This window comes from Enhydra lutris, unplaced genomic scaffold (assembly GCF_002288905.1).
Source record: "Enhydra lutris kenyoni isolate GAN:26980312 unplaced genomic scaffold, ASM228890v2 scaffoldscaffold38, whole genome shotgun sequence".
NCBI lineage: Eukaryota > Metazoa > Chordata > Mammalia > Carnivora > Mustelidae > Enhydra > Enhydra lutris.
In genome coordinates, this window is record NW_019154122.1 from 8,288,679 (window position 1) to 8,301,916 (window position 13,238).

Below are 13,238 nucleotides of genomic sequence, written 5' to 3' on the forward strand. Positions count from 1 at the left end.
CACCCAGCCATGGCCAGACCACCTGCCCCGGGCTCGGTGATTGTTCCAGACTGGCACGAGAGTGCTGAGGGCAAGGAGTACCTGGCTTGCATCTTACGCAAGAACCGCAGACGGGTGTTTGGTAAGTGCCTGACCCCCAGGCTTGTCGCCTGTCACTCCCTGGTGAGAAGTGTCACCTGTTGTTCCCTGGGGAGAGCAAAGAAGTAGGGCAGTGAGGGCCTGCTTTGCTGCACTCTTCAACCTTGGAGACCCCTGGAAGCCCTATCCCTGGGGCCCCCATCCCCGAATCACCTTAGAGCTAATTCCATCATCAGAGCCAGGGACATGGAAACAGCCGAAACACTGCCAAGAACCATTGTCACCAGAGAGGCTGTTGATTGAGTTCTCACCCTGTGCCAGGCCCTCTGCTGGGCACCTTACACAACAGACTCCCAATTACCCCCAGCAGTACACCTTACAGACTTCTCCAAGATCCAGCCTAGTAATCAGAGGCATGCCTCTTCTACAACCTGCTATCTCTAAGACAAGACATTCATGTTTCCCAGGATGAGCCAACTCACCCAGGGTTGGGCTGACATCAGCAGAGGGGCCTGGCATCCGCTGTGGGGGCTCAGCTCTGGCCAGAAAATGAGAGGGCAGCCCACAACTTAGGACTTTCAGATCCCAAGCCTATGGATGTATCATAATTCTTTTTTTTTTTTTCAAATTAAAAGCATTCATAAAGATCTTGATTTATTGATTGTGCTGAGTTTATTTTTAGTAGTTGAGAATATTTTTGCTAATATTTCTCCATTGAGGAAAAACTTATGAAAAACCTTGCCTTTACATGTGGGAAATCTAGAACATGAGTTAATAGTATCAATAAAAACAATCTAATGCATCCAACTTCAAATACAAGTAACTTGGTATTATTTGGAGTAGGTCTTGATGCAGCTCATAGAGCACAGGTGAGCTGTGAGCTTCTTAGCAGAGCTCATCCAGGGACCCCCCCTTGTGTCCCAGGCATCTGTAATGAGCATAGAAAACCATGGCTGGAAGGCACTGAAAAGCTCTTAGAGTTGCTGGGTCTGATGGCGCAGACCTCTTGACCCCCTCTGGCTCCCTTCTTGTTCCAGGGCTGCTGGAGCGACCAGTGCTGCCCCCACCCGTGGCCATTGACACAGCCAGCTACAAGATCTTTGTGTCTGGGAAGAGTGGCGTGGGCAAGACAGCGCTGGTGGCCAAGCTGGCTGGCCTAGAGGTACCCGTCATACACCATGAGACCACTGGTGAGTCCAGCCAGGGAGGCCTTGCCTGGGATGGAGGAGGGACTGGCCCTTGTCCCACCATTTACTCTGCAACCTTGGAAAGTCACTTCACTTCTCTGAGCCTACCTCTGGCTCCTCTGTTCAGCAGAGGTAATAGTACCAACCCCAAAGTACTAGAGATAGTACTGAGCTGGCTCAAGAGAGGTGCTCAGGGAGCACTACACTTCCCTTCGTGTTTCCTCCCACTGGACGCTGATTGGCCAGCAGGTTGCAACATTATCCAGTATCCAGTACCTTTGGGTCTCCCGTGCATACAAGTGAAACTGCTTCGTTGCGGCTAGGGCTAGGCTGCACCTCTCCAGCAAACTGGAGGCTTATCTAGGCAGGCGTTTTCTCCCATCAGACTGAGAATTCTCCCAGGTCAGTGACTATGCCTTCCCTCTCAGGCTGGTGACCCACCAGGGACATGTCTTCTTTCTATTCCTTCCTGGTCCCCTTAACCCTCTCCACTCTGCCTTCCCCATGCTGAATGGCTGACCCTCCCCAGGCATCCAGACCACTGTGGTATTTTGGCCAGCCAAGCTGCAGGCCAGCGACCGTGTTGTCATGTTCCGCTTTGAGTTCTGGGACTGTGGGGAGTCTGCACTCAAGAAGTTCGATCACATGCTGTCGGTGAGCAGGCAGGTGGGCCTGGGAGGGTCCGGGAGGAGCTGGTTATCTGAGATGGGCTTCGGAATCTGAATGTCTGAGCCCAGCCTGCCTGATCTGCAGGAGCCAGATCTGCGCATGGGCTGAGGGTGCTGCCCCAGGTGGGAGAGCTCTGAGCTGGCAGTGGGGACTGGTCCTGCGGAGGGAGGAAGTGAGCTGAGACTTCTCAGGGCCTGTGGTTATAAGCCTCACATCAGCCTCTCCATACCCAGGCCTGCAAGGAGAAAACAGATGCTTTCCTCTTCCTCTTCTCCTTCACCGACCGTGCGTCCTTTGAAGACCTCCCTGGACAGCTGGCCCGAGTAGCAGGCGAGGCCCCTGGTGTTGTCAGGATGGTCATTGGCTCCAAGTATCCTTTGGGTAGCCCCTAGGACAGTCAGAGGCCACACTTGGCAAGGCAGGGAGCAAGGGGATCAGGAACCCTGCCTCTGCCCAGCTGTGGGATCTAGTCCCATGGACTTTATCTTAAAGGCAGCAGGCGTGCGCCCCCCGCCACCATCCCAGGGAGGAGGGCTAAGGCTGGGCGTGATGAGATGGCAAGCAGAGGTACCCAGCCAGGCTCCTTGACCCTCCTCCAGATTTGACCAGTACATGCACACAGATGTGCCTGAGCGGGACCTCACAGCCTTCCGGCAGGCTTGGGGACTGCCACTCCTGCGGGTGAAGAGTGTGTCGGGGCGGCGGCTGGCAGATGGACGCACTCTGGATGGGCGGGCCGGGCTAGCCGACATTGCCCATGTGCTCAATGGCTTGGCTGAACAGCTGTGGCACCAGGACCAGGTGGCAGCTGGCGTGCTCCCCAATACCTCTGAGAACACCCCAAGCTGATCCCTACTCCCAACCCTCACGTGACCCAAGGCAGAGGGCAGCAGCCAGGTCCTAGGGCTGAGGCAGGAATGTCTGATCTCATCCTGAGGACTGGCCAGAGGGCCCTGTCGGGAGGATGGTGCCCTGAGAAGAAGCCTCCTGCCCCTGTAGCACCTTCCTTGCAGAATTCATGGCAGTGAGATGGGGGCACAAGGCTCTGTGGGCCAGTGGTCTGAGGGCATCTGGGTGCCCCGGTCTTCTCCTTCTCACCTGGGGGTCTGGGCCCTGGAAGCTGAGGAACTGTAGGGGCAGGGCCCCAGGGCTCAAGCTTCTCCCCCAGCTGCCTGCCGTCCTCCCCCTTTTTGCAGCACCCAGAGAGGGTGACTGGGAAGAGGGGGTGTCCCAGCTGGGCCTGGACCTCAAGTGACTTCAATCAAGAGCCTACATTACAGCCATCTGCTGTAGCAGATAAATCCTGAAATCTCCGTGGCTTAACTCTATAGAAGTTTTTTTCTTGCTCTGTCTCACCTCAGTTGGAAGTGAAAGGTTGGTCTAGGGGCTCTGCTCATTGAACTCATGTAGAGACCCTGACTCTGAGGTCTTTAACATATGGCTTCCTGTTTTGGCCTGGGACATCAACCCCCAGTCAGCCCACTGGGAATGAGCGCAAATGGAAGATTATCTAGGTCTCCAAGGACCTGGCCTCTGCCCACCTTCCATTGGCTAACACATAGTCACATGGTTACATGAGGCAGGGCATGCTGGGAAATGTAGTCCACCAACATGTTCAGGAGGTGAGCTCTCTCTCTGTAGCACCTTTCTCCATCAGGAAGGTATCAAGCTAGGCTTAGAACAGGGGCCCCACCAACCTAGAGAATCAGAAAATTCACTATACAGGGCCAGGGACTGGACCAGGTGGGGTCAGGGAGTGAGTTGCCCTGTTGGGCAGCTCTGCCCTGTGGAAAGCCAGCAAGGGCAGGTGAAGGAAAACGAGTGAATTTGCCCATTCTTGTGTCTCACATCTGCCCCATCTACTAGACACCGGTGAATGCAGGCTGAAGTATGGGGGTGGGTGCTGATGAAGAGGGCCTTTATGTGTTCTGACACCCCCGATGGTGGGCTGAGGCCTGGCCTGAGTCTGAGCCAGCTGGAAGGGACTGGGGGCCCAGATATGTGACCCCAAAAGCCAGCTGACCCTTGGAACCCCCTCTTGAAAAGGCAGCATCAGCAGCTCTGTACAACATGCAACATGGGATCAACATGCAAGATCCCATCCTAGCACTCCTTCTAAAATGCTGCCGTCCACACATTTACACACCCCCTGCTGACATGCACAGGAGGTTTGTATCCTTGCACTCTGGCTAACACTCCTGGACACCCTGATTGCCTGCCTGGTGTCTACCATGTCTGCCACCCTGGACACTACCCATAGGTTCATCACCCCTTCCAGGACCTAAAGGGCTGATTTTAGTGCCTTCTTACCCCCAACTCTGGTTCAGAGCTGAGACCCAAGCTTATCCCAAACCCCAGAGAAGGAATATTCCTGGGCAGGAGCCCATGCCTCACAGTGGCCCAGCAGGTGCCATAGACCCTCCCATGGTAGGCTTCAGCTCTGCTTCCGGGCAGTGAGTTCAGCCCATTCTCTGTACTTAGCTCCAATAGACCTTACCCCAGCAGGCAAGAGAAAAGCTTGGGAGTGGGACCCAGAGAAGGTGGCCTCTGGGCCTGAATGTGACACCCCGCCTCCCAGGCACTGGTACCTGTGTTGTGAGCACCAGCTGCCCCACGTCCAGCACTTATCTCTGGGCTTGAATCTCCCCCAAAAAGGAAGCTTCTGCATCCTTCTAGGGTACCAGCTCTGCATCAGCAGGCCAGTTTTCTCCTGGTTAGCCCTGCTCCAGTCAGAGAATCACCCTATCACACTCCTTCACCCCAAACCAAGAGGTGAACAATTCCCTTTGCTGTTTTCCTGTGTAAGGACAAGGTGGGGAGGGTGGTGGGACTGGCAGCCCAGCACCACTCTGTCAGCCCCTGCAAGCCCAGCCCTTGTGACACGTTGGCCTACTGCTCCACGGTAGTGCAGAACTGGGAGCCTGAGGGAGGAAGGAACTGCGAACCATTATTGTAATAGCCGGTGGCTGGGCCTGCAGTGTGTCCTCCGGGCAGGTTACAGGGAAAGCGAGAAGCGTGTGTAGACACATTGTGTGGGTTCAGGCCAGCTTCATGGGCCTGCCACGTGGGCATTCCACAGGGTCCCACACTCAGAGGGGCCTTCCCACCTGGTTTAATGCTCTGCTGTTGCCATCCGGAAACTCTGCACACCACAGATTATGTGGCAGGTCCTGTGTGTGTTGTCCAGGGAGAGGGTCTGGGGTCCCTATGAAGCCCCCCTCTCAGGGCTTAGAGTGAGAGACCACTTCAGTGAAGTGTCGCAAGGCCACCAAGAAGTTGCCTTCTTCCCGCTTTGGTGCCAAAAATTCCACCATTAGATCACAACAGCTCAGGGGCACCTGGGTGGCTCAGTGAGTTAAGCCTCTGCCTTCAGCTCAGGTCATGGTCTCAGGGTCCTGGGATCAAGCCCCGAATCAGGCTCTCTGCTCGGGGGGAGCCTGCTTCTCCCTCTCTCTCTGCCTGCCTCTCTGCCTACTTGTGCTCTCTCTGTCAAATAAATAAATAAATAAAATCTTTAAAAAAAAAATCACAACAGCTTAAAGGCGAATACCTCTCCACTCACCCCACCCCCTCCATGGGCCCTGAGGGTCCCTGGGAGGAAGGGGTAGTGACTGTGCCCCACAACAGTTCAGGGGTGGGCCCTAATTTAGAGGGACCTTTGGGAAAAGAGTAGCCATGCTTGCTGCCCAGGGCCCTGGAGCCACTGAACTTTGGGGCTCCGGAGGGAAGCCTGGAGGAGGAGGGACCATCTCCTGAGGTGAGAGTGCAGGTGGGCTGTGCTGTGGCCCATCCCGCTGCCTGCCGATCTTCCCAGAGTTAGGACTGACCAGCCCCCTCTTCCTTCCCCAAACAGGCTCTCAAGGAGTCCTCACCCCCTTCCCTACAGATGGGGAATGCCACGGACTGACTGTGTCTCTCCCATATTTATAGTTTGAAATCCGAATCTCCAATGCAAATCACCTCCTTTGGGAGGTGATTATCTCTTGAGGGCAGAGCCTCATGCAGAGCTCTGTAGCCCCTTCTACCCAATGAAACGCAGAAAGTGCAGGCTATAAACCAGGAAGATGGTCCTCAAGGCCCCTGCTGGTGCCTTGATCTTGGACTTCCTACCTTCAGAGCTGCGAGAAGCGAATTTCTGTTGTTTATGAGCCACCCAGTCTATGGTATTTTTTCATAACAGCCCGAATAGACTTAGGGAAGCTGATGTCCAGAGAGGGACAGGCATTTGCCCAGGGTTGCAGAGCCACGAAGCATCTCTGATGCTCTCAGCCCCAGGCACGCCCCTCCCTTGAGCCATCCCCCCCTCCAATCTCCTAATGCTGTCTTCCTGGTCCAGCCCCTCCTTGGCCCACTCCAGGTCCTCCCAGCTTTTCCAGCTGTGAAGCCTGGGGCTGCCCGTAGGAGGGGAGATACAGTGCTGTCACCTCCTTCCTCACTTTCCTTCCCTTTTTCTCCGCCCCCCCCCGCCCCCTCCCCTGCCTCCCTTCCCAGGCCATGCCATGGTCACTGAAAAATTCTTCCCTCTGCCACCCAAATCTGGCTGGCCTCCTGGGCAACTGGGCAAGTGGGAGGACCCCTGGCAAGGAACCTGGCCCCAGCATAAGGAAGGGGACGCAGGAACCTGGCTGAGTCCGGGGTGGGGGTGGGGGTTTCCCGTCTTGCGGTGGATCTTGCTCCCTGGGCAGCCTGGTGCCAGCTGTGATCCCCATGTGCCAGGCAAAGGCTTGGGGAGGGTAAGGAAGTGCCCAGATGGAGGTAGGAGGCTCAGGGGCCTGGACAAGTTGGAGCTGTGTGGACCAGAGAGGGCCAAACTGGGGGTGGGGAGTGAAGGGTGGGAGGGTGGAGGTTCTCCCCTCCCTGTGACCTCAGACACAGAGGCTGGGGCAGTGGGGATGGAGAAGCTGGTGTTCTACTCCATTCTGAATGTAGGGGTGGGTCCGGAGAGCAAAGATGATTGACTGAGGCTGAGGGTGGAGAGGGGCTCCAGAAGGAAGGTGAAGGAGAACTAGGACCTTGAACCATTCACTTTAAAATTCCTGCGTGTTTGTCTGTAAAATGAAGATAACAACACCCGCTTCTGGGAGTTGTAAGTAAATGGTATGTAAATGTTCAGCGCTGCACCAGGCACCACCTGAGGGGCACAATAAAGGCTGGCTATGATCTTCCACGTTGTTCTTATGGTAGTGGTGGCCGTTCCTGGGCTGAGAGCAGCAGGGGGCAGAGGGGCTGCCACACTGCATCCTCCCCAGGGATGGGCTGGGCAGCTGGTGGGCAGAGGGAGGGGCAGCCCAGCTGGGCCGACCGAGAATGGAGACACTCCTGGCACCTGCAACTGCAGGTTGCAGGGGACCCCTCTCCCCATCACTTCCGTCCTGTTGCGCCCAGGATGGCAATGGCACCGAGGACACGGACCCGGACCATGCCCGTCTCTGCGCATCCTGCGTCAGCATTTGTGCCTCAGAATCCAGGGGCAACCTTTTCCTCGACGGGAAAGCCAAACTCGGTGAGACTTGGGCCAGACAGGACTCTTGCCCCACATCACCCGAGGCCAGAGTAGCCAACGGACGGTCCTCTCTTAAATCCCCTCTCCCTCTGCGAGCAATCCTGTGGCATCTCTGGTCCGTTGCTTGCAATGGGCAGTGGGTAGTTCCCCCTTGGAAACAAACCCAAACCCTCTTCCTGCAGCGCAAACTACTTCCTTTAATTCTGGCTTCAGTGGGACTGATAAACCCAGTCCCCTGCGGGAGAGAAATGAGGCGAACCCTTCCTAACTGTCCTCCCTGCCATGGGGCAGTCTTCGTGCTCTTGCGGGATGAGCAGCTGTGCCCTCTCCCCCCGCGCGACGGCGCTCGCACTGTGCGTTCCAGTGGAACCCATGGAGACGGGCTGAGCCGGCTGGGTACCCGAAGCTGAGCGCGGGCTCCCTTAAAGCTCTGGGACCTGCGCAAGCGACTGCACCACCTCATCTGTAAAATGGACTTTATTGTCGTGTCAGCCCCTCAGAGGGGCTGATGCTTAAGTGGGCGAAGTGTGCACAGCGCTCAGCCTGACACACTGGAGATGCCCAATACTTGGGAAACAGCAGCCACTGCTCTAGGACGCCGGCCCGCTCAGCGTGTATCCATGTTTATAAAACGGGGGCGCTAGTTCCCTCCTCGTTTGAATTTCAAACGAGAAAAGGCGCGTCAAAGTGCTTTTGAAGGCGGAAAGGACCCTCGCGCACAACGGGATCTGTCAGCCCCAGCCGGGGTCCCAAGGTAAGGGGCTCGGGGCTCTGGCCCACCGGGAACCCTGGCCCCCAGGCGCACGGTCCCGCCCAGTGCCGCGCCCAGGCCGTGCACTTCGCCAAGCTGAGCGCAGCCCGGGTGCTGCTCTGGTTCCACGCAGAGAAACTGAGACTGAGTAGTGGGCCCGGGAGGGGTCGGCCCGGGTGTGGAGTGTCGCCAGGAGCGGGTGACTCTGCTCTTGTCCCCCAGGCCCGATCCAACCTGGCCTCGGACCGCTCGGAAGAACCGCTGCGACTCGGGCGCCTGCCTATATAACTCTCTGCAGCTACGCGCCGCCAAGCCGCTGGACAATCCAGCGCTCCCAGCCTGCAACTCCCTGCAAGCTACGTGAGGGGGCGGGGCCTTCCGCGGAGGGGCGGGGCACTTGGCTCCCAAGTTCTTCAGAAAAGCAACTCCCGCCTCCCTCACTCTGCGTCTTCAGCCAGTCTGTGTTCTAGCGGCTCCCGATGCCTGATTCCCACCTCTTCAGTCCCCCTCAGCTGTCCATCTGGCTGGAACACACCAGCCCAGGCTGAGCTCCGTGGGTAGATGGGCTCTCTGGCTTTAGCAACTGGTACGTCTCCACCCTCTGCCCCCCAGCCTAGAAATTAGACCCTGCAATCCCACTGTGTTAGGTCTGACCCCTGCTCTGCTCACCGATTCCTAGGCAGTGAGTCCCACGACTCGTACTTCTCCAACACACAGAGACACGAATGGCAAGACAGCTGCGTGGGGAGGGTGGAGCTGGGACCTTAAGGGGAGGAAGCTGATGTCAGGATCCTCTCAGGCAGGTGGCAGTCAATGGGGAGCAGAAAGCCATAGCCTGTCTGCTGGCAGAGGGAGTCTGCACTACAGGCTTCCCACTGCGTGAAGGAGAGAAGACACGAGCTCAGCCCTCTTCTGCTGCTGGGGCATCAGGAGGGAATTCTGGGACCTCCCTGCAGCCCTCCCTCCGTTCATCTGCCTAGGACCCCTTTGAACTGCCCGGGTATCAGGTGCCTGGGGCACACCCCAACCCTCACCAATTGCTGCACTCATCTTGGGCCTGCTGGAGATGCTGGCACAGGCACCAACCCTTGCACCTCATATGAGAATACTTTGGGGACACGGTGGCCATCTACTTTGGCTAGGTGAGTCGGGCACTGGGGGGTGGGGGCTGGGAGCTGAGGTCAAGTACCAGTGATGATGGCTCACGGACTTTGTCACCTCTTCAGGCTTTTGCACAGCCTGTCTGCTGCCCTTGTGGGCACCTTGGTCTTTGTCTCTGGCCTTATTACCATGGGTACCAACACACCATGAGTGGCTAGAGCTGGGGGCAGGAGGATGGGCTGGGTGGGCCAGATCAGCCGGCTGGTTGAGAATAGCCCTTCCCAGGATGGGCAGCTTTAGCTCACAGGGAAGAGATCTGGGCCATGAGGGTGCCTTCCTTATGTGCCCATTCTGCAACACCTGTGCCACGTGGAATATTTCCAAGATCTGCCCCATGGCCAGGTGAGACAGGGACAAGAGTAAGGGAATGGACAGGGTTTGGGACAGCTGGGCCTGGCTGCAGGGAAGGCAGTGCTGGTCCTGCAGTGTGTCCTCTCTCCCTCCCTTACAGCTGGGCTGCTTCTCTATCTGGTAACTGTGTTCTTCAGCATCTTCATGTCCTTCCGAGCCCTTCTGAGCCACAGCCTTCCTGCAGCACTGGAAGTGCAAGAGCACCCCCTTGGCCCACCACCAGGACCTCAGTGGCTTCCAGGAAGAGGAAGTGATGCGCAGCGCAGCCTGCCAGGTCCAGAACTCCACTTCCCAGGATTCTCAGAGACCACAAGGCATGCTGGGAAGAGCCCAGACCGGAGACCATCATTCCAGGTTCCAAATCTGGCTCCTTCCCATACCTCCTGGGTTACTCTACCACCCTCCCCTGATATCAGGATGATACCAGGTTTGGTGAGATTAAACACTGGGCATATTTAGGGTCTCAAAGAGAAACTCTGGAACAGGGAGGAAGGGGAGAAGCATTCCATTCACCCATCCAGCCAGCCACCCACCAAACACCCCATCATTGATCCTGAATCTCTTTGCTTGTCCCCATCTCCACCACTGCTCCCTTCCCCCATCCCCACCCCCTGTCCCAGCCACACTGCTTCACCTGGACCACTGTGGTAGCCTTCCCAAGATCTCCCTGCTTCCATGTTTGCCCTACTTAATTCATTTTCAGGGTCAGGGTGACCTTTTGAAAACACAAATCACATCATGCATTGCCCTCATTCAACGTCTTCTAGGGGGTTATATTATGCCCTATGGGCTGCATGAGTTTAAACAGATGTGGGAGGACCGAGAAAGCAGTCAGGGACACAGAGGTAGCAAAATCAATGTGAATGGTGCCCTCTAGAATACGGTGGTATACAGCTCATGCACCATAAAGAATGGCCCTGCCTTTCTGGGAAGAAAGACTGATCTTCCCTGCCATTACCGCCACCACCGTGGGAGGCTGCCCACCACCCCCCACAACTCCTTACTTAGATCAGTCCTTCATCGGACTTGTTCACAATTACATATTTGTGCTTGTTCATTTGAGGTCTGTCTCCCCAACTAGACTGTGGTTCCATCAGGGCCCAGGTCGTGCCCAGGTTGTTCACCACATCATATCCAGTATCTATTGCAGAACCGTATGCGGTCAGTTAATAGTTATTCTTTTAAAGATTATTTATTTTGGGGGGAGCAGACGGAGAGAGAGAATCTCACACAGACTCTGCACTGAGTCCAGAGCCTGATACGGGGCTTGATCTCATGGCCCCGAGATCATGACCCGAACCAAAACCAAGAGTTGGACGCTCAGTCATCTGAGCCAGCCAGATGCCGCAGTCAGTTCACAGTTATTGAATGAACTAGTGCATTATCCATTATCTGTCCATCCATCCTCATGCCGGTCAGCCATCCCTCATCTGCTCATCCACAGTCATCCATCTGTCTGTCCACCCGTCTGCCCTTCTGCTCACCCACTTGTGCACCCACTCATGGAGATCTGCCAATTGTTTCCTATCCGGTTTACCCATCCATCTGTCCCTCTCCTGTCCACCCAGCCATCAGCCTATCCAGCCCTCTCCCACAAGTGCATCCACTGTTGTTCACATGTACCTTTCATCTATGCATGCATCCATCCACAGTGTTTAGCCAGAACCTGGGCGGGAAAGGCCCTGCAGAGACAAAAATGACTTGGACCTCGTTCCTGTATTTCCAGAACTCTCTGCACAGGCAGAAAAAGATGGGGGCTCCTCCCACCCGGGGTTGTAACACCCAGTCTCTTGGGCCCCAGGAGGCACACCTGTTGCGTCTCCGAACACGAGTGTGCATGTCCAGAGTTGGCTACTCTGGGCCCACAGATGGCCCAGATCCCAGTGACAGGCTTTTGAAGGAGTCCCACTTCCCTCCCACATTGCTCCTGCCTTCCTGACCTACTCACCAGCTCTGCAGCCATCCTTGTCGTGGTGAGGGGGCTTTGGGCCCTTGCTCTGGCACCCCTGCTTGCTTTGCTCAACAACAACCGGTTGGAGAGCCAAATGGACCCACAAGTTCCCGTGCGAGTCTTGGAGACCAGAGGCTGAGCGGGTACAGGGCACTGGCATCTAGCTGCCTCTGCTTGAAGCCATGGCTCACTTTCATTGTGAATGTGAGCATGGGGCAAAGGAGGGGCATACAGGGTCAGAGGGGGATATAGAGATCAGAGTCCGGGAAAGGTGGCTTAGGAATGGGGAAATGGGGGCTGAATTCCAGGGTCAGAGGTAGGGAAGTAAGAGGTAGAGTTCCAGGATTCTGGGCGCAGGCTCATCCTGCCCACGGGAATGGGTTTGGACCCAGGGTAGCTGGGGAATTGGGCCTTGGAGTCCCTCTGGCCCTACAGGCTTTCCTCCTCGCCTTCACCGCGGACCTAATGCATCTCCTGCGCCAGTAGGAACACCACAGCCTTCTGTGCAGCTTCGTCAACTGCACAACTGCGCCCGCACCTCCAGTCTACCTTGTCCAGGAGGACCTCACGCCCTCCAAGTGGGAGCCTCAAGGAGGGGCTCTGGGCCTGTCTGGGAGGGGTGGAGCCGTGAGCCTGGGGACGCACGGGGCCTGGCTGGGGGGCCGGGGTGCTGAATCTGGAGGCAGAGCGGTGAGTCCGTGGGTGGGAGGGGTGAGGCGGGGCCTGACTGGGAGGACAGAAAGCTGAGTCTGCGCAGCGGACTCCTGGGCAGAGCTGGGGGCGGGGGCGGGGGGGTGGGGGTGGAGGGTATAGCTGAAGGGGCGGGGCCAGGCACCAAGGCCCGGAGGGGCAGGAGAGACTCGCGGGACCCCGCGCCCTCCTCAGCTCAGGTGCGCGGCCTTTTGCGACCCACAGGGGAACCTCACCCTCTTCTACTGGAAACTGCTGGCCCTGCGTCTGGGCTTCATCGTCGCCTTCGAGGTAGGCTCAGCTATTTGTGTGTGGGACACACTGGGGTTCAAGTTCAAGCGTTGCCGCCGCCCAGATGTAAACGGCAGGTATGATATGGGGTAGTATCTACTTCATAGGGTCGTTATGAAGATTCGGTGCCAAGCCCTTGCACAGTGTCCAGCACAGTGTACGTGCTCAATAAACAGCACTACCACTACCACTGTTCTCTTTAGGCAACGACCTGGAGGAAGGAGAGGAGGCATGCTCCCTCTGGCTTTGCTTAGGATCCTTTTTCCAGCTCTTCCTCTACCAGGGTCCCTAGTGTTACAGGTTTTGAATTATGCCTGTGTCTTTGGGCAAATGACAACCGCTTTATGCTTCAGTCTCTTCACCTGTAAAACAGGAGTAGTAACTGTCCTCACCTCCTAGTGTTGTGAGAATTAAGTGAATTAATACCCGGGAAACCTCAGAACAGTGCCTAGCATTCAGTAAGCGTCGATAAATTAAGGTAACTAAGGGACTCATTGTCTCTTTGGCTCCCCCATGCCCCCAGCACGTGGTGTTCTTCGTGCGCCTCCTCGTCTGGCTCGTGCCCGACGTTCTAGCCGCCTGGTGACCAAAATAAAGCGCGAGCAC

At 56.5% G+C, this 13,238-nt stretch overlaps 1 protein-coding gene across 1 annotated transcript; it reads left to right on the forward strand.

Annotated features, from left to right (window-relative positions):
* Window positions 1-5,295, forward strand: LOC111154721 (REM2 and RAB like small GTPase 1). The gene is made up of 5 exons (XM_022514588.1): window positions 1-121; window positions 1,116-1,268; window positions 1,795-1,919; window positions 2,168-2,304; window positions 2,534-5,295. The coding sequence occupies exons 1-5, from the start codon at window positions 10-12 to the stop codon at window positions 2,781-2,783; spliced, it is 777 nt and encodes a 258-aa protein (XP_022370296.1). The 5' UTR covers window positions 1-9; the 3' UTR covers window positions 2,784-5,295.
* Window positions 5,296-13,238: the final 7,943 nt, after the last annotated feature.

Coding starts and splice junctions, on each gene's coding strand:
- LOC111154721 (XM_022514588.1), top strand. CDS start 10: ATGGCCAGACCACCTGCCCCGGGCTCGGTGATTGTTCCAGACTGGCAC. Junction 1,920..2,167: donor AGTTCGATCACATGCTGTCG/GTGAGCAGGCAG, acceptor CTCCATACCCAG/GCCTGCAAGGAGAAAACAGA. Junction 2,305..2,533: donor AGGATGGTCATTGGCTCCAA/GTATCCTTTGGG, acceptor ACCCTCCTCCAG/ATTTGACCAGTACATGCACA.